This window comes from Strongylocentrotus purpuratus, unplaced genomic scaffold (assembly GCF_000002235.5).
Source record: "Strongylocentrotus purpuratus isolate Spur 01 unplaced genomic scaffold, Spur_5.0 spur5_contig_853, whole genome shotgun sequence".
Lineage (NCBI taxonomy): Eukaryota > Metazoa > Echinodermata > Echinoidea > Camarodonta > Strongylocentrotidae > Strongylocentrotus > Strongylocentrotus purpuratus.
This window is the reverse complement of record NW_022145561.1, coordinates 264,178-286,077: the sequence shown is the minus strand read 5'-3', so window position 1 is coordinate 286,077 and position 21,900 is coordinate 264,178. Positions and strand designations below refer to the sequence as shown.

The 21,900-nt window shown below is 36.8% G+C and overlaps 1 protein-coding gene across 3 annotated transcripts in view; it reads right to left on the bottom strand.

Moving 5' to 3' along the window:
• LOC115918954 (ankyrin repeat domain-containing protein 36B-like) overlaps positions 1-21,504 on the bottom strand; it is a 35,027-nt gene extending 13,523 nt beyond the window's left edge. For 2 of the 3 annotated variants that reach the window (XM_030995528.1, XM_030995534.1), the window contains exons 1-6: positions 21,316-21,502; positions 16,782-17,030; positions 13,098-13,196; positions 12,325-12,426; positions 8,840-8,941; positions 6,820-6,918 (exon numbers count right to left, since the gene is read on the bottom strand). In XM_030995528.1, coding sequence (XP_030851388.1) covers positions 6,820-6,918; positions 8,840-8,941; positions 12,325-12,426; positions 13,098-13,196; positions 16,782-16,898 — 519 coding nt within the window. In that variant the 5' untranslated portion in view covers positions 16,899-17,030; positions 21,316-21,502. Of the gene's footprint in view, positions 1-6,819; positions 6,919-8,839; positions 8,942-12,324; positions 12,427-13,097; positions 13,197-16,781; positions 17,031-21,315 lie in introns of all 3 variants that reach the window. The other variant, XM_030995539.1, reaches the window with a different exon arrangement.
• Between the last annotated feature and the right edge of the window lie 396 nt (positions 21,505-21,900).

Here is a 21,900-nt window from a genome sequence, read left to right as displayed (position 1 = left end):
AACGAAGCTGAATGTTTTGTTCTCTTGTACCTCCGGAAAAAGGTACGAAGAGAAATTGGTTCCTATTAAAATAAAAAATTGCTGTCTCTTTTAAAGAGAAGACGTTATTTAACCAATAGTTTTAATCATATGAAAGCAACGTGTTCTACACAGATTAATTCTTTTTTTGAAGATATCAGAATATTGATGTGAGACTTAATATGAAAGGCAAGAGATCATACAGTTTTCTTCTTCTTTAATTCTCAGAAGCAGTTCCACTGTATAATTTTAAATACGTTGATAATCATTATAAATCCGAATATGGAGGTTAAAATTTTAATAATCTTTGTTTTTATATCTTGTTATCCAAAGCCAGGTTAAAGGAATATCATATAGCAATGTATATACATGTATGATACGAATGAAGACTATGATCAAGGGCTAGTCGTTTCCGCAAAAGTACTACGGTCAAGCTATCGATCTTTTTATTATATTTGACCTCTTCTGTGAAAGGGGAGTTTGTGTTTAGGTTACCCGTGTGAATCATAGGAGGTCGCACATTTGTAAATATGTAAAATAATTAAGTGTATACATTTCCCGGACATGACAAAAGTTATCATACAATAAGCAGGATTGTGTGTGATTTAAGCCGGTGTGCCTTTTTTTCAAGGGAGAAACGTTTGATATATTTTCCCTCTTAGTTGGATTGGTGGGGTTTCGGGGATCCACAGCAAATATGTGGTCACCTGTGGCTTTTTTGGTATTGCGTCTTGTCTCGCTATCAGAGACATATGTGTTTTTGTTTTGTAGTTTCGTTTGTGCTAGACATCGCTGTAATTGTCATAGGTGTTGCAATGTAAGCTGTTTCGGTGGACTAGTGCTTAGTGCTGTCAGTGTTATTTGTTTGATGTTACAAAAGAAAAACTCCACAGGATTTGATTTTCATAGTACCGAGGTTAAGTTAATATTCAATGGCTAGTTTCAATATAATTTCTTTGAACTGTCGAGGTTTGGGAAATAGCGAAAAAAGAAATGATGTTTTAGAATTTGTTAAGTTAAAAAAGTTCCAAATATGTTGCTTGCAAGATACACATTTTGTAGCTGAGGAGGAAGCTTCTATAAAACGATTTTGGGGAGATAATTGTTTTTTCAGCCATAAAGCGTCAAATGCCAGAGGTGTTGCTATTTTGTTTAGGGAAGGGGTGCAATTTAATGTAAATAAGATTGAGCGATCAAAAGAAGGGAATTTTGTTGCGTTAGACCTACAGATATATAGCTATGACATAACATTAATATCCTTGTATGGTCCTAATCACGATAGTGTTAGTTTTTATGCAGATATTGAAAGACTTGCTTTGGATTTTGATAATCCATTAACAATTTTATGCGGAGATTGGAACTTGGTTCAAGATTTTGATAAAGATACATATAATTATATTCGCCTTAATAATCCTAATGCCAAGAAAAAAGTCGATCAAATGAAGAATGATTTAGATTTGATAGACCCGTGGAGAGAATTACATGTCCTGGAAAAAATGTTTACATGGCGGCAACCTACTCCGTTTAAGGCGGCTAGATTGGATTATTTTTTGGTCTCCACTGAACTACTGTCACTCGTTAATAAAATAGAAATTTTACCTGGATACAGATCCGATCATTCCCTGGTCAAGCTATCTTTGAATTTAAATCATTGTATGGTAGGTCGAGGTTACTGGAAATTCAATAATTCGTCGTTAAGGGATGATAGTTATGTGGAAAAAATTAAAGATGTCATTCAACAAACGATTGAGACCTATTCTGTCCCATATAATAACAATGCAAATAGAATTGAGGTAGAAGGACAAGATACACAATATGAATTTACTGTAAATGATCAGTTATTTTTTGTACGTTGTTGACCATAATTAGAGGTGAAACAATTTTATACTCAGCCAGAAAGAAAAAAAGATTGGTAAATTTAGAATATGATTTAGAGAAAGAAATTATAGCTTTGGAGAAGGCATTGATATCAAAAACGGACAAAAATAGAGCTTTAGTCATATTAAATGAAAAGAAAGTTCAGTTAGAATCACTAAGAAAAGAAAAAATGGAAGGAATAAAGATGAGGTCTAAAATTAAATGGATGGAATATGGCGAGAAACCATCAAAATATTTTTTGAATTTAGAAAAAAGAAATGCTGTGAATAAACGTATATGCAAATTGGTCACTACTGAAAACAAGGAGATAACATCGCATGATGATATTATATCAGAAGTTGTATTATTCTACTCTAAATTGTATAAAAATAATCCTGTTGTTGATGTAGACTTAAATACAATATTAAATGATCCAGATATAAGTAAATTAACCGCTTCAATGTCACAGAAGCTCGAAGGAGAACTCTCCATCGATGAAGTTCATCAAGCACTTATAAATATGAAAAATAATAAATCACCTGGTCTAGATGGATACACCGTCGAATTTTTCAAACATTTTTGGAAAGAATTACACATATTTTTAGTGAGATATTTGAACTTTGCATATTCATCCGGAATGTCCTATACACAGAAGTTAGGAGTCATCACTTTAATTCCCAAAGGAAAAAAAGATAGACATTATTTGAAAAATTGGAGACCCATATCTTTATTGAACGTGGTGTATAAATTAGGTTCCTCTTGTATAGCAAACAGATTAAAGAACGTACTTCCTTTTCTTATACATGAAAACCAGAAAGGCTTTATGTCAGGGCGCTTCATTGGAGAGAATATCCGTTTGTTATATGATTTATTATTGTATACTGATATCAATGACATTCCTGGTTTATTGCTGCTTATAGATTTTGAAAAAGCATTTGATTCTATTTCTCATGATTTTATTAGAAAAGTATTGCACTTTTTTAAGTTTGGTCCCTCTATTGTAAAATGGGTTAATGTATTCTATGAAAATGCTCAATCCTGTGTATTAATCAATGGACACCTGTCTCCAAGATTTTCAATAGAGCGAGGTTGTCGTCAAGGAGATCCCATGTCAGCTCTTATCTTTCTGTTATGCGCCGAAATACTAGGTCTCTTGTTTAGAAATTCCGATTCCATTGTTGGTTTGAGCTTACCTGGTAGACAACTTAAAATAATTCAATATGCAGACGATACTCTTCTAACATTGAATGGGTCAGTAATGGAATTAAACAGTGCATTAAACATTTTAGATCAATACAATGCAATGTCTGGTTTAAAAGTTAATATACAGAAGACACATGCGATTTGGATTGGAGGATTTAAAAACAAGAAAAATGGTGTTCTTTTGAATAGAAATCTAAATTGGGTGTTTGATGATTATTTCAGATATTTAGGTATAGACTTTTGTACGGATTTACCCAAATTGATAATTCACAATTATAATGAAAAATTTAAAGAAATAAAAAGTCAAATGACATCGTGGTTGAGACGATACTTAACTGTTCTTGGAAGAATCACTGTCGTCAAGTCATTGTTGGTATCCAAATTAAACTACCTTTTTTTGTCCCTCCCTAATCCTGGTGAAAATCTTTTGAAAGATATAAATGCTCACTTTTATAGATTTATATGGGGGGAGAAACCTGATAAAATAAGTAGAAATCAAATGTCACAAAGTTACTCAGACGGAGGGGTTAAAATGATAGATATATACACACATTGCCAATCATTAAAAATTTCCTGGATTAAGAGATTAGTAATTGGCTCAATAGATAGCAATATCCTCTGTCTTTTGCAATCTTTCTTACCTGAACGGCAAGATTTAAAATTATATATGGGAAACAATTATTTTCGGGAACTGGCAGGTAAAACAAAGAACCTTTTTTGGAAAGAAATGTTCATGGCTTATAGTACGCTCTTGTCTATGCATCATGATAACATTTCTTGCCAACCCTTATGGAATAATGATTACATTAAAATAGGCAATAGCTCAATATATAATAAAAAATTGTGTCAAAAGGGAGTTCGTTTTGTTAACGATATTTTAGACACAAATGGTGATTTTTTCTCTCTGGAACAATTTCAAGAAAAGTATAATATTCAAATAAATTTTCTTTTTTATCGTGGATTATGCGATGCAATTAGACAAGGGTTTAACAATTGTACTATTTTTAACAATGTGCCACAACCTCTTTTCCCAGATACAATGGCATTTGTTATGAAACGTATTAAAGGATGTTCACATATCTATGCAATATTATTAAAGAGAAGAAAAGGACTATGTAAAAGTTTTCTTAAATGGAAATGCATTTTCGACCTGAATGATAAGAGTTGGGAAACATATTGTTCTATTGGATTTAATTGTACCATTGATGTGGGCTTACGATGGTTTCAGTTTAAAGTCTTGCAACGCATATTATATACGAACGATCTACTGTTTAAAATGAATTTAGTCCCAAGAAAAGAATGTACATTTTGTAATGAACAGATTGAAACAGTTATACATCTGCTATGTGATTGTACGCATGTTAAAAATATTTGGGGTAGGTTAGAACACTGGATTAATACTGGAACCGGAAATAAATTAACATTTTCATTACAAGATAAATTATTTGGTTTAAAAGGTTCAAATAATTATGCATTGAATTGTATACTGATTGTGGTGCGACAGATGGTGTATACTTGCAAAATAAAGAAACAATTGCCCGACTTTGATAGTATTAGAGTTTCGATTATAAATTACTTCAAAAACGAAAAGTATATTGCAAATTCAAATTGTAGAAATAATAAATTCACAAAAAAATGGTTTCAATTCAGGAATTTGTTTACTTAAAATGATATTTTTTCTGTATTTGTTTTTCTTTCCATGAGTGTTAGAAATGAATTATTGATTTGTTAGTTTTCTGTTAACTCAACAGCTCAACAATACTTGTATCTTGAAAAGCCAATTTTATTTTATGTATGTTATTATGTAAATTACCTTGAATATATATTTTTGTATTTGTTTCAAATGAAAATCAATAAATGTTAAAAATATTTGGGGTAGGTTAGAACACTGGATTAATACTGGAACCGGAAATAAATTAACATTTTCATTACAAGATAAATTATTTGGTTTAAAAGGTTCAAATAATTATGCATTGAATTGTATACTGATTGTGGTGCGACAGATGGTGTATACTTGCAAAATAAAGAAACAATTGCCCGACTTTGATAGTATTAGAGTTTCGATTATAAATTACTTCAAAAACGAAAAGTATATTGCAAATTCAAATTGTAGAAATAATAAATTCACAAAAAAATGGTTTCAATTCAGGAATTTGTTTACTTAAAATGATATTTTTTCTGTATTTGTTTTTCTTTCCATGAGTGTTAGAAATGAATTTTGATTTGTTAGTTTTCTGTTAACTCAACAGCTCAACAATACTTGTATCTTGAAAAGCCAATTTTATTTTATGTATGTTATTATGTAAATTACCTTGAATATATATTTTTGTATTTGTTTCAAATGAAAATCAATAAAATCCCTGTGGAGGGAAAAATATGAAAAAAAAAAAAATGTATTAAACTGTTGTGCATTTTTATCAAGGGAATATTTAGTCAAGTCCAAATACACCTTGTTATTTCTGTTTTAATCTATTAGTGAGGACCTTTGTGTCCATAAGTGCAATGCTACTGGCACGTTTCATAAAAATGTACATACGTGTAGGATACATGGATGTATCATTAAACTTACAATTATGTCATTAAATTCTATGCCCGAAATGTATTTGTACACCATCTCCGCTCCATGAAGAGTATACTTCCATGGGTATAAAATTAAAGTTTATCTTATGCTACTCCTGGATAAAGAGTGGCAGACACAAGACAATGCCTTTTCAATGTTCCCGGACACATGCTTTAATTGCTCCATGGTCAATATCCTTCACTACTCAAATTCCTAAATTCAGTCCTGGACTAAACACTACAGCTAACTGTCACCTAATTTAAAATCCAATAGTTGACTTTTAGCCGAGCAATTTTACAATCAAAGGAACCATCTGGAAGCAAAAGGTAAGGCTGACTATGCAGGACATAAGAATAAGCGAGTTCGTTATTAGGATTTGCGCATGGGCAGATAAAGGTCATTCCTTCCCAAATTGTAAAACCATTGAGACGATTACTGGTATCTTGCTCATGAAAGTTATATAATCAGTATTCATTTATGCACCGACAGTACATTTATCTAATACACAGGTAGCAGTATTCTTCTCAAGAGGCAAACAAAAGTTATTCATAAAGCACCTCCATTTCTTTGGCAGTGATTATTCTGAATTGCACAAGTGGGACGTACAGTATCAATCATGTAAGAGATCTGTGGATATTTTGGGGTCATGCGTTCCAAAGCTATTTACGAACTGGCTTATTGTTGCACACTGTGAAGTTTGGGTATCATTAAAATGATAAGAAATTAACTTCCATCTTGCTGAAAATCAATTTTACTGCACACAGAAATGTGTATGTGGGACTACATCCACAAGTTGCATACAAATTTGGTCCAAGCTTTTCAGCTAGTTTTCGTCATATTTCGAACATGAGAACATTTGAAGTACAATCTGTTTCAGGAGGCATATCTTCTACACTATACTTCCGTACTAACATACAAAGAGCGCAAAAGCTCACAAGTTATCTCATATACCCTAAACCTGGGCTCCGTCTTATAAAGATTTACGATGGATCAGAATCGTAACTCTTGATTGGAGGACTTGTGATTGATTAATCACAATTCCTCCAATCAATCGCAGGTTTGCAGTCTCCCATATCTTATGTGCATAGTTGCGATCGATATCAATCACAAATAAGTTGTGATGAATATCAACTCTTTATGAGACAGGGCCCAGAACTCAACACTGTGTTCACTGAACTTACACTGTTTTTGACATCTGGATGAGAGCCAGCTTTTAGCAGTATTCTAGTGCTCTGATTGTGACCATGCTGGCATGCAAGATGGATAGCCCTCTCACCATTCTACAAATAAAACAAAAGATAATGAAACACACTCCAATAATGATGTACCCGTATCACTAACCAATCAGTGCAACATGTTAGGACAGACAAGCATGTATATATATGGTGTCCCATGCATTACCAAGTACTATTAGGGAGTATTATACAAATAATACACAGCAGTGAGGACATTAGTAAGAATTACCCACACAAGGTACCTTTGGAGCAGTAACACACGACCGAGGCGGTAGCTGAGGATGTTTGGGCCGTTTTGAAGGTACCCAGTGTGAGTAATTTTACTAATGCCCAAACAAAATGTGGTGTATTATTTGTTTTATAAGATTATGTTTTATTTGTTATATAACATGATTTTACTAATGACCGGTCATTAGAATTGGATAATGACCGGTCATTATCCAAATTACGCATTAGGCAAATAAATGCCTAGTCACGTGTACGGTTTCAACCAATCATTTGATTAGGATCCATGTCATCATCTTATAAATCACTTTGATTCATTGTAAGGCTATTAACTTATTGCAATAGTCAGATACTGGGCTGAGAGAAAGAGTTTGTGAGGACTCTCGTGTTCCTCTAGCTAGCATTGCTACAGCTTGTTGTCAATAAACGGCTGGCTTTACGTCTCCTTTCCGGCAGCCAATCACAACCTCTTTACTTTTTTTACTAAAGGGAACCAGAAGAAGAAAATATCAGCACAATAGCTGCCTCCATGTTATAGTATTGTTTTCAAAAAAATATTTTTAAAATCCAACTCTACCAAATCCAATAAACATAAAAGTAATAGAATAGAAATGAATATTTGCTTACACTGCATGTATTTGCATTTGCGGCAGAACCAACACCACAACTTTTGTCAGAGGTCAGTGTTTTTGTAATGAAAATCGCATGTTAGCTAATCATCATCAAGAACAGGTGGAAGGCGAGCACAGCTCTATCACTCCGGTAACAAATTTCCTATTTTTGGTTAAATTCTTGCTTCGTCAAGTGCGGGAATGGGTGATTACAAAAGCATTTGAGGTTTACAGCACTCTTCATGCAGGCAAATGGATGCCAATTCAGACTGGGTGATATCAATATCGTATTTCATATTATCACCTCACACTTAAAAGGTGAAGTCCATCTTGATGTTGGTAATAACAAAATCAGAAAAATGAGGAACAGGTCAGTGAAATTTTGAGCAAATTCTGATAAAAAACAAGAAAGTTATGGATGTTTGAAGTTGCGATCAATCAAATACAAATTGGCAACTCCATGACGTGTTTTGCAAGCTCACCTCCCATTTGCTCTGTACTAAAAAAAATTAAAGAAATGTTTAGTTTCCCTCAAGAAAGTTTTTGATCATACATGCAGTTTGATATAATTATTGCATACATATTTCTATGCAACCCCTGTATGGAAACTATCGCTTCTGTCATCAATAACAGACCTGTTGCTCTCATTTTTCTGCTTCTATCAAATCCAAATTAATATCAGGGTGGACTTCCCCTGTAAGGCTACCTCTTCACGAACATGTTAAATACATGTATACATCATATTTTGAGAGCCAGAACGCTGTTGAGGTAATGCCTTTCTGCCTCTCAGCATACCGGTGTGTTGGCTCAGTCAGTAGAGCGTCCGCCTCACAACCGGGAGGTCGTGGGTTCAAACCCCGGCCGCGGGAGTTGCTGCTACCTTGTTTGGCGTTCAACAATAAGGGATAGAGCAACGTCGATCTGGCGCTGCTCAGTGGCTGCCGGGCTGCGAAATTTTTATTCCCAAACAGGTTTACAATTTGGGGGAAAAAAATTAGCTGCCGGGCTCACGATTAATTGGGCAAAAAGAATTTCCATTTTCGTTTTAACTTAATAAAATTTGGAGTGGACTTTAACAGATTATTATTATTATTATTATTATTCAAACGTTGAGGTGCGTTGTATATTACCTTGTTGCTGGTGTTAATGTTGGCCTTTCCTATCTTGATAAGCACATCCATAGACTGACTGAAGCCCTTCATAGCACCTTCATGCACACACGTGTTACCATTCTGTGGAGAAACAATTCAAACAAGATAGTTAGACATGTCTTTCTGTTTTATGGTGTCAGCACTATGAACATGACGGACAAAGAAAGAAGACAAAATATACAGTTCCTCACTCTACCCTCAACAATTGCTGTGGTAGACAAAATAACATCCCTTCACTGCTATTATGTAAAAATGTGTAGAACAGGTGAATATGCATATGACACCTGTTCAACACATTTTTACATACCGGTAATAGCAGTGAAGGGATGTTCCTTTGTTTACCACAGCAATTGTTGAGGGTAGAATGAGGAACTGTATTTTTTGTCCTCTTTCTTTGTCTGTCATATTCATAATGAACATGTCTAATAGACCATTTTCATAATTTATTAAAGCACCAATCTTTGTTAAGTCGCTGCCCGGCAAGCAGTAGATGGCAGGTTCAAACCCCGCTGGTTCCAAGATTTTTTCTGACTTGTTTTTCAATTACAGATCGATCGATTGATCGATTGATCTTATTTACTGGGTGTAAGCCACAAATATGTTTAAACTATTAAAATCATCTTTGTTTGAACAAAATTGGTTCAGAGACGGCTGAAATATCCATAAATATAACGATCTCTAATATTTGTGGTGCCCCACAAATATTCGATAATTTGAACCGGTCGTTGAAAAAACAAGATATCGCCTTATACGTTTTATTCCAGCCAATGCGGATGTTGGTTATGATACGTACAATCAGTCGGCCCGTGTATTGTTATTATTAATTAATTAATGAATCAACGGTAACCATATATTTTTTTGAGAGTGGAGCTGAATTGGTACATGTATGATCGTGTTGGCTAAATTTCACACATTTTGGGGTCTAAAATTACCTTCATAGCAATTTTAGGTCCTAAAAGAGCACTAGAAATGTCATAAATAAGAATAAGAGCAATACCCATGCACTTTAAAGGTATTTGAGGTCTGAAACGAGTAACAGCTTCAAGAATAGCTACCATTTCCTCTCCTTTGAAAAGAGTACCGGTTCTTAATTTCATCTATGTACCATGGAATGTACCATTGATGCATAAATGTACATTGCTGTAATAATTTTAGTGCTTATATAGCGCCTAACACTTACTTTATCAGAAGTCTCTAAGCGCTCTACAAATAATGCAGCATAGTTACCCTAGCTTTAGCAGTGCAGCTGTTATGCACGCTGCGTTTCAAGGAATAAATTCCTTCCAGGTACCCATTTACATGTTCTTCACCTGGGTGGAGTGTGGCAAATGTAGATCAATGTCTTGCCAAAGGACATTGCTATGGCAGTGATTATTCTAAAATGCACATAGTGGGTCGTCTCCTATACATGTGTTAAATATCCGTGGATATTCAGGGGTCATTTATACAAGTGCTACATGTATTCCCAAAAGTTTTTTATTACAGTAGCTCACCATTTTTTTCTCGATAATAAACATTGGAAGTAAAGGATTCTAAATTAACTTTGCATGGACCTGGCCCAATGGGGACATATCTTGCAGAAGAATAAGGTATTTATTTATCATATTCAAACATTCAAGGCTTTTCGTTCATAGGAAACTACGATTCATTATCAACTATTATTGTCAATTCCAAGTTACCTCAGTGTAGCTAGCCAACCATGCTAGTGGCTACACATACATAGTCTATGATCAGACATTGTACATGTATAGAGTACCGAAGCTGTGACGTCATAAAAATGTATTTTTAGAATTTCTCAATTTTGTCTTCATTTTCCGAAAGAGCATAAAAAATAATGTCCAAATTTCGAAAACCAATGTAATATGATAAGTATTGGCTGAGATATGACCATCTGAATAAATATATTTCCTATAGGAACTCAGTGCTCTGGTTCCTAACCATAAGGAGCCAAAGCATATAATACTGAGTTCCCATAGGACATTTGGAAATTATTTTTTATGCTGTTTCGGAAAATTAAGAAAAAATTGAGAAATTCTCAAATTAGATTTTTGATGACGTCACACTTCACCACTCTATAACACTAACTTACAGTACAAGATGTCTGCCTTGCCAGACTAAGCACTGACCTTCGACCCAACCCAGAGTTCTCACCTCCCCCTTTTGAAATATCAACAAACTATCATTTGCGGTTGCTCCCTACAATGGCCCTGTTTCAACACCTCTGACACCCTATACCAGGACAACAGTGGGTGAAAACCAACAATGCATGAAAGGCAGATCAAAAGCTTTGGTTGTTTTATATAGGGGAATCAATCACATTTGAGTGGACTTTCATAGCCCCCCTCAAGGGTTTCATATTCCTTTCATCGAAAATCCCCTCAATCAGAAAATATTTCAATAGAGAAATTTATACAGGAGTGCTGTTACAGTATTAAGAAAAGAAAACCACTTCCAGTTGGAAGGGGGGGGGGGGTCTGTGTCAAAGCCTTTGAAAGATGTCTATCTCTATCATAATGTAACATTTGTGGTATTTGATGAAGCAATGTTGGTTTAAAGGAATCAAAATATTTGACTGCATAAAAGAACCACGTATTGATATTGATTGGAGGAAGAGCAATTTACCCCCGAAAAGTACAACTCCCTGCCCTATCTTGATGAACCATCAGCAATATGTCCGTCTACAACAAACTGTAGCAGGTTTATGTTCCAAAGGCTTTTAGGAATTATGATTGACTTGCCCTAAGGAGCAATGAACCCATATACCAAGTTAATTACTGCATATCTACATTATATCATTTTTTTTTTTTAATGGTACAAAAATTTCCCTTAGTTAAAACTTAGTTGATGTAATATAAGTTTGTTTCTTTGGTGTTTCTTAGCTGTAAAATAAGTTAGTTTCTTCTCAACTGTATTTCTTCCATGCACCAAAAGGGGCCATTTCAATTCCAGTTCAATTCCAATTCATTGGTCTAAAAGCAAATTTGTTGTGTTATAATAACTAACGTTATAAGAAATACTGTATCAATTCATTGTCATTGTTAACTAGGTACATATAAAAAACTTAATTTGTCCAACGAAATTGGTCAAGTCCAAGGTACTCTTTAATCTGCCATTTGCTGTCCCATATTTTATCAAGAAGTAAGGAATCTGAAAGACAACTGACATCAAAAGTGACATGTTTCCTTGATGCCTGTCTGGTCCAAGCTCTAGAAGGGTTATACACCAGGGTTCCGTTGTACAAAACTTACCATTGATGGTAACTTTGCCATCAATTGTAACTACCATGGAAACCTTGATTTTGATTGGATGTTGGGCCCTGTTACCATGGTAGTTACCATTGATAGGAAAGTTACTATCGATGGTAAGTTTCATGCAACGGGCCCTAGATAGATTTATCAGAAATAGGACAAAATATCTTAGACTAAAGACTCTGCTTATAAGATTGCCAATTTGAATACACTTACTCCATCTTGGCCGTCCACATCGCACCCCTCACCGATGAGCGCTCTCACAGCCTCCACATGTCCATCTGGTGCTATAGCTTTGTGCAACGCAGTACAGCCATACTGGGGTACGTAATAAAAGAATAAATTCAGCTAAAAGATGATTTCAAGTTCTGGTGAAAAATCACCAATCCTTATCTGATAATTCATACAATTTTCCTTAATTTACCCTAATGTTGAAAATACAAGAAATGCACACAAGGCATTTACAATTTTACACATGGATTCTCAAATACTTGACTGGACTAAAAACATGTACTTGAGAGCAAAAACCCCTCTTATTCATTCCTTTCGAGTCAAACTGCATTTACAGCAAATGCCAATAGAATCTAGAAACAAATGCAGAAGATGAAAGCAACAATGGACTCTTAAACATGACAAAAATGTGGAAACAAATGCCTAATATGACTAAGAGAAAATAAGATTTACATAGGCAATTGATGTTAAAAGCATCTTTCTCATAAAATTAATTTGTTAATTTTCTTTCCTGAACTCATTATTGTTCCATGTAGGCCCTAGTTGTCAAGTGCTAAAATACCTTTAAATAGACTAGCTGCATCATTTTGATAAGGTTACTTTTCTACACTGCTTTGAAAACTAATTTTTGTTTACAGTACATCTTTAAAAATCTTCTCAACTTGTCAACACTTTGAGATACGACTAACAGAATGATATATTCTTGACAATAAATTTCAGTGAAAAGAGATGGTAATTTGATAAGTAATTCCACTTACTGTGTCCACTTTGTCAAGCTCACATCCCCTTGAAATGCAGACTCTGAGGGTCTTGACTTGCCCATAATGTGCAGCATAGTGCAGAGCTGTTCTCCCATACTGTGAAAGGGATGGAAGGAAGAGACAAGGAGAGGAAGAGAAGAGGGAAGGAGAGGAAGAGAGGAGGGAAGGAGATGAAGAGAGGAGGGAAGGAGATGAAGAGAGAAGGGAAGGAGATGAAGAGAGGAGGGAAGGAGAGGAAGAGAGGAGGGAAGGAGATGAAGAGAGGAGGGAAGGAGATGAAGAGAGGAGGGAAGGAGAGGAAGAGAGGAGGGAAGGAGATGAAGAGAGGAGGGAAGGAGATGAAGAGAGGAGGGAAGGAGAGGAAGAGAGGAGGGAAGGAGATGAAGAGAGGAGGGAAGGAGATGAAGAGAGGAGGGAAGGAGAGGAAGAGAGGAGGGAAGGAGAGGAAGAGAGGAGGGAAGGAGATGAAGAGAGGAGGGAAGGAGAGGAAGAGAGGAGGGAAGGAGAGGAAGAGAGGAGGGAAGGAGAGGAAGAGATGAGGGAAGGAGATGAAGAGAGGAGGGAAGGAGATGAAGAGAGGAGGGAAGGAGATGAAGAGAGGAGGGAAGGAGATGAAGAGAGGAGGGAAGGAGAGGAAGAGAGGAGGGAAGGAGATGAAGAGAGGAGGGAAGGAGAGGAAGAGAGGAGGGAAGGAGAGGAAGAGAGGAGGGAAGGAGATGAAGAGAGGAGGGAAGGAGAGGAAGAGAGGAGGGAAGGAGAGGAAGAGAGGAGGGAAGGAGATGAAAAGAGGAGGGAAGGAGAGGAAGAGAGGAGGGAAGGAGAGGAAGAGAGGAGGGAAGGAGATGAAGAGAGGAGGGAAGGAGAGGAAGAGAGGAGGGAAGGAGATGAAGAGAGGAGGGAAGGAGAGGAAGAGAGGAGGGAAGGAGATGAAGAGAGGAGGGAAGGAGAGGAAGAGAGGAGGGAAGGAGATGAAGAGAGGAGGGAAGGAGAGGAAGAGAAGAGGGAAGGAGATGAAGAGAGGAGGGAAGGAGAGGAAGAGGGGGGGGGGGAAGGAGAGGAAGAGAGGAGGGAAGGAGATGAAGAGAGGAGGGAAGGAGAGGAAGAGAGGAGGGAAGGAGATGAAGAGAGGAGGGAAGGAGAGGAAGAGAGGAGGGAAGGAGATGAAGAGAGGAGGGAAGGAGAGGAAGAGAGGAGGGAAGGAGATGAAGAGAGGAGGGAAGGAGATGAAGAGAGGAGGAAAGGAGATGAAGAGAGGAGGGAAGGAGATGAAGAGAGGAGGGAAGGAGATGAAGAGAGGAGGGAAGGAGAGGAAGAGAGGAGGGAAGGAGAGGAAGAGAGGAGGGAAGGAGATGAAGAGAGGAGGGAAGGAGATGAAGAGAGGAGGGAAGGAGAGGAAGAGAGGAGGGAAGGAGATGAAGAGAGGAGGGAAGGAGAGGAAGAGAGGAGATGAATAAAAAAAATACTGAAATCAGAGTCTCCCTATAAACTATTGCAATAACAAGATATCAACATTTAATCTCAATGTTACAAAAGTACATGAAGTAGATCTGTAGGTGTATATCAATATGTGATACGAATTCCCGAGTGCTAATCTTTTCAAACAAACCATCTCATATCCATGACAACCGGTGTAACATAATACTGTGAAATGCCCTCAAATCACTTAGCCCTGTGAACCTAAGACGACTAACAAGTTTACTTGCTGACTAGAATTCCCATTTAACAGTGTAGTGCAAACAGCTGATAAATAACTTCCATCCATGGGGGAGATGGGGGAACTGGGGCATTGCATCTTCATTTTATATATTTTCTTTCCCCATATGACTTTCCTTTCTTCTTCTGTATTTTGTCACTTGCCTAGGGGACACATGACCCCTCTGGTCCCTTTAATAGCTAAACCCCTGGCTGTACACACATCATTGTGATGAAGATCACTACCCCCATCTACATGTGTACATGTATGTTCGTAATCTTGAAGAAGTTGTTTTGAAACAAACTATCATCTTTACTTTTAATTACATGTAGCTGAGCATCATGGATCTTTAGGTATGCTGACTATGCTCTGACTCTATCATGTTTGTATGTGTATATTTGAGGAGTTTGAGAAAACAAAGACCACTATTTGCATGTTGGTTTTTATCAATGGACAATTACCGGTACAACAAAGCAAATATTGGACAAGATAGTACAATACTAGTATGTACCTTTTCTACATGTGGAAGTATACAAAATATACCTTCAAACGTACATGTAGTTATTAAAGAAGAAGGGATGCTTAACTTTAAAATGTGTGCGTGGGAGTTGCAAATGATAGGTTTAGGACATAACCTGCAGTAATTAGTAAATTTATAAACAAATGTGACATGACAGGCGGACAGCAGAAAGTCGAAACATAGAAAGTCAAAAAACACTGTAAGCTTTCTTACTTTTATAAATAAAGTTTTAGATTGTTAGGTCACTACTGATCCACATTTAAGGATAATTGTTAGACTCTGGAGCATGCGTTTATTCACCCTAAAAAAAAAGACCTTATCGAAATACTTCCTTTGAATGGATAATTGGAAATGTGAAAAGCTCAACTTTTATGACCAACATAATGTTTGTACATGTATGTACATTGTGCATGTATGTCATGATACATCTAAATTGACCATAGCCTATAAAAGAGCGCATCACCTAGTCTAACATCTACATTGTGCTGACATGTGTACAGACTATCTACAATTTCTTCCTAATGCCAAAACCAACTTGGAGTAGAGGTCACAGCATGTCAGTGTGGGGTCAAAGGTTAGAGGTATGTTTGCACACACAGCAAGATACGTCCAAATAGTTTAGAAAGAGAGCCTACTCCAGGCAAGACTGAGAGAAGATTCATGCAGAGATACAAAGTGCCTAAGTACTTAACATCACGGGGCGCTAGCAGCGGGATGCACAGAGGAACAGGACAGAGAAGCAAGCTGGACTAATTTGCACACAAATTTGACCAGCATCAGTTTCCTTACTTCTGCAAGTACTCAGTTTGGATACCAGTCTATTTGACACACATATATGCATATCTTTTTGAAACCCTAAAGATATCATTAGCATAAATAGTATATATTTTTCAAAACTACATATACACAAATAGCTTTGTTTCAAGATAATCCTACAGTATAACAAATACAAAGAAAGATGAATCATTTAATACATAGAAGGCATAGTCCTACAATCTCAGTTTGATGTATATGTAGGCATGCCTGAACAGAATATTCACATTATCACAACGTGAATTTTGATAAAATATGTGAAATTCATATCACAGAAAAAGGCCCATCATTAACAAATTGTGAAAGTTTCTAGTTTCATAGTCAAATGTTAAAACCTAGGGCCATTAAAAAATATATACATGTACATGTTCAGCGTCCCCGCACGCTTCCATTTTTTAAAATAAATATTTTATTTATTTTTTTAATCTTTTTATTTTTTTTAAAGAAAAAAATCATGATAAACACTGCTAAAACGATCTATTTCTGATTTTTTTTTTTTTTAAATGCCTGTGGCCATCTTGAAAAATAACCAGATTGTCAGGGAAAATGTACTGAGCGGCCATTTTGAGCGGCCAGTTTGAAGAGAAAAAAAGTGCCTCCTCCTTCCTATTTTCAAAAAAACATGGATCCTATTTAAAGTACAATATAAATGTACCTTATCAGCTTCAAAGGTTGCCCCATGCCGAAGTAGCTGCTCGATTTCCTCCCAGTTTCCTTTGCCAGCGGAGCTTCTCAAGCGCTCGTTAAGTGCACTGATCGATCCAGAGGCCATTGTATATCCCTTCTTCTTCGCAGGGCTGGGCCAGCCCCCGTCTGTTTAGCCCTTCTCCACTATTCTCCCTAGCCTAGGACTTCAGCAGAAAAGCTACAGGAATACACACTGTGCGGGTCCAAGCATTACGATCTGCAAGAATAAAAGACACAAAACTTTGGTAAATGACTGTTCTAAAAATAGTAGAAATTGATCCCCGGTACATTTAGTAGGGAATACAAAATAATTTCAGATATTCCATGATCAGGGCTACAGGAAAAGCGAAAATAGATTTTAAATGTTACTGTGTTATCTCACAATGAGGTATATTAATAGTGTATTATACCAATATCTAATTATATGCAACATTTTAAAAAGTGGTATCAGCACATTTTGAAAACAACTAGTGAATGTGAATGGTCAATACTGTAGGGAGAAATAAAAGTAAAAACAACTTTTCACAAACACTTGGCAACATGCAGTGACTTGGTTTTACCTAGCAAAAATAATACACAGGAGTGGAGAGCAATTTACCTCTGGTGAACTGACAAAAGAGCTCTGGTAAACAAACAAAATAATACTTAAATATCACTGTGAGAAAATCACAGTTATACTACACCAAATCCTCACAGGGCATCCGTTAACAGAAAAGTACTTTTTACACGTCATCATGAGATTAAGGACTCCGCATATAAAACAATTAAAACATTTAATATCAAAAGGATCAAGTCCACTTAATATACATGTCCAGTACATGCACATGTAGCATACATTGTGTACATACCTGTACATGCAAAGTAGTATCTGGCATAAATGTAATTTTGATATTTTATTGACATCTATTGATACGCTGTACATGTACCGGAATAAATATTGTACAACCTCCCCAGATTTGAGGCAGTAGTGGGCCTCACAAGAAGAATGCTGTACATGGAGGGGTTTACATTCTAATGGGCAGATTGAAGATGCTACTGCCTTTATAGCAATGCATTAATCACCAGACTAGCTGTCAAACAAACCCTGACCATGGTTTATAGTATCAGCAGATCAAAGTCACGTTCAAGTCATGTCTGTCTGTCTATTATCAAAGTTCACCAAAAACAGAAGAGATAGTGCTCATAATTCTCTGGCAAAAATTGCTCAAGGGCTGTGGACAGGTTCTGACAGGGAAAACAATTATTTAAAAAATTGGGGGGGGGGGGGGGGGGCTACTTTTCAACCTTGCTTGCATGAAAATATCTCCCTTTAATTTGTTTTGCATTGAACTCTATGCACATGACTTTCTGGGCTCTTTTTGGCATTTTTGGGGCTAATTCGCCTGAGCCCCTGTGTCGCCGGATGCACCTGAATATAACCAGTTTGTATATAATTCTTTATGAAAAGTCTCCAGCATCCTGACAATGGAAAAAGACATCAATTGAATCAATGTACATGTAACTTCTTGTCAACGATGGATCTTTTATCAGTGGCTGCATTTGTACTGCAAGCAAAAAACTTCACCGGTTTTGGCGGTGTAAATATTTGCTCTCAAAACATCGGTGAATCATTCTGGTATTTGGTGACATGTCTCTCCTTGCTTCTGTGCTAACACATACATGTACATGTATGCAGGGAAGAAATACATGTAAGTAGCACATGTACACAAAACTCCCCCAAACATCAGAATAATCAAACACTGACAGACTCTCATGTCATGGGTTTTTCCAGTAGTGTAAAATAAATATCAGTAAAAAAAAAAAGAATGAAAGAATGGCTTTTCAAAATGGTTTCAGGGCTTGTGTAAATGGGCCTGGTATCACAAAACATCTGTCATCTGAGAAAACAGCTGTACAAGCTGGATAGTTGGTCGGGATAATATCCCAAGATATCTCAGTCTAGTTTGCCGTTTTCCGTGCTTACTCGAGGTCAGTGGTTGTACTAGCGCGCTGAGCGGTATAGATCGCATGTGCGAACCGGAAATCGTTGTGCATGATGGGATCGGGATATTTGACTCCGGACTTCGGTCTAATGAAGACGGTCGCAAACTATCCCGCTAGTTCGGAAATAGTGGGATATTTTGCAAACTAGACCGAGATATCTTGGGATATCTTGGGATATTATCCCGACCAACTATCCAGCTAATTTGCTACTTCGTTCTAATGAAGACGCAAATAGCTGGATAGTTTGCGATCTGGATAGTTTGCGATCGGGATAGTTCAAATAGCTGGATATTTGGCAATCTCGAGATAGTGAAGACGGGCCTAATATTAAACCACCCAGAACTGAGTACAAAAGCCTCCATTTCTTTCAAGAAATACCACACAGGACCTACAATAAAGTGCAGAATGAACAGTAGCTTAATGACAGAGTAAACAAGCTCATTATGGGTAAATGACCGATTTGTTTCCATCTGATGGGTTATTATAAAAATAAGCAAATATAAGCAATCACAGTAAAAACTCAAGTAGAGTCTATTTCAAATGTATGTCACAGGGTCAATGAGCTACAAAACTCAACGTTTAGTCGGTTTGGAGCCAGAAGGGTATTATTTTGACACAGAGTTAACATATATACTATTAACAGAGGTGTTGTGGTCTAATGGATAAGTCACCTGACTGCAGATCACAAGGTACGGAGTTCAAGTCCCGCCGCGGCACTAATGTCGTTTGGCAAGACGTAACCGGGTAATCTAAATTTGCCACTCTCCACACAGGTGTTAAATGGGTACCTGGTACATGTAGGATGCGAAAGTTATTGTGGTTTATAGATGAGAAAGTGTACACTTAAAGGTACTATGTCCCTTTTGCAGCCAACCTCAAATGCTGTAGAACTTTGCAGGAATTATGAATATGTCATGTATGTCCTATCTGTGAAATTTAAACGTTAGCAGTGTCCTCATATTCAAATTATGCAAGGAAACCCGTTTACTTTATAGACTTCACTGTCAGACACTATTGAGTCACTGACTGGCTTTTTTTTTCTTCTTTGCTAATAACATGAAAAGAGTTGTAAAGGGTACATTAGCATTTGTCTACATCAATAACCCACTTCTTGTGATGGCCAAGATTAAACTGATTGAATCTTTGCGCAGCATAAAACGTATGACCATTTGGTACAATTGTCTGAAAATCAAGACTATTACTTTTGGGCTCTATAGCCCTAAAGTCGATTTGACAACTAATAGTCGTTATTTCCCCACTTGAAGACATTTTCAAGCCCCACCTTTTTTAGGGGAGTTCTAAATTAGTATAATCTTTCAAATGCAGTTGGAATTTAACTTTTTCATTTTTTTGGCCTGCAAATGGGACATACATGTACAGTAGTACCTTTAAATGACGCCTGGCTGGAATGCTCCCCAGGGGGTAGAGAATGTATGTACATTGTGTGAGGGTAAGCCTGAATCTGATTGACCCAGGTAATGATCTGTAAAGACACTAGTACTGTTTTCACACTGGCAATATTTTGCTTAACCTGTACTATAGGTGGGGTTAAGGGGGGGTCTTAGCCCCACCTATAGTACGGGGTTAAGCCTATTCCACTTTCTGTTCAGACTGGTTTTTACCAAAGTGGGCTAAAGTTGGCTAACCCCACCTATAGTACGGGGTTAACTAACCCTGCAAAATAGCAGGGCTACAGTAACTCCGCAATTGTGGTGCTAACTCCTGCTAACCCCGCAATTGCGGTGCTAAGCAAATGAATGAGAACAGAAACGAAAAATAGTCCGGTACTACGCAGTGGAGCGTATCGCAGCTGGCCAGATGCGAGGTATGTCCAATCATAACATACACGATATCCGGGGTTAACGAAATGCAGTGAGAACAGCGGGAATTTTCTTATTCCAGAATAGGCGCTAGTACGGGACTAAAAACAGCGAGTGTGAAAAGCAAAAAAAATAGTCCGGGGTTAAGGATAGTACGGGGCTAAGCAAAGTACGAGGTTAAGCAAAACCAGTGTGAAAAGAGTATTAGAGACATCATTGATGTATTAAGCGCTATAAAAGCGGAGTATCATTATTATTATTATTTGCCACCGTTTCTATTTAGTCCTACACATGATAATAACAGCTATGTTTGTATCAAAATTAAGTCACATTGACAAAAAAAAAGTTGTAGATACTGGTACAGTTTATACCGTAACTAAATCATTAAAAGTAAAACTCTTACTTTAATTTAATAGTCTTACCAAGTTTGTACATTTTTTAATATAAGACAAATTGATTTAAGTTTCTTGAGAATGTGACAGAATGAAGCTTACATTGTATAACTAAAAGTTTTCAACAAAGGCCCTAATTCAACCAGTAAATCTTTCATTCTTGACTTTAATATGAAAAATACAATAAGCATCAATTTCACAATGGGTATCAATGCAATAATTATGTAGTGTAAATGTACATGCAAACCCAAACTGTTCGTTGTGGTACCTCCTTGGTAAGAGAATTCCTATTAGAATTGAACATTACCTGCCTCCCATTTTGTTCCATAATGGCTAAATTCATTCACAAGTGATCCACAACCATTAACAGTTTGATTCCAATCTTTGCGCGATGTTCTGATCCTGTAAAACAATCCATTAGCGCAGGTCATAATATGATTACACACCACTGCACTCTACTCTGAAGGCTGTGTGTTTGGATGCCACTTCACAAACCAAATAAATGGATCCCATTCCAGAACTTTATCTCTTTTTATCCAAGTAGTCTAGAGAATCAGGCCCTGTGAAACGCTAACGATGGTCAACGATTCCTCCTAGCTCTCCTACTTTAGATCCAGTGGATCCCACATGGAATGCATGTGGCCAACACTTGTCATGTATCTCCATGGTGTTATACCATGTACATGTAAACTGGTTTATCTATTGGCAACCTTTCTCAACCTTTTAAATTGAGCTGCACAAACTTCATTTACCCACATAGGGTCTGCAAATCCAGAATACCACGTAGCGTGGTGTTTTCATCACAGGTACTACAAGCATGGGTACGCTATCGGATCAATGAAGTGCAAGAGCCTGCTATTGTTATCCTTTGAAGTCAAGCTTTGGGCTCAAG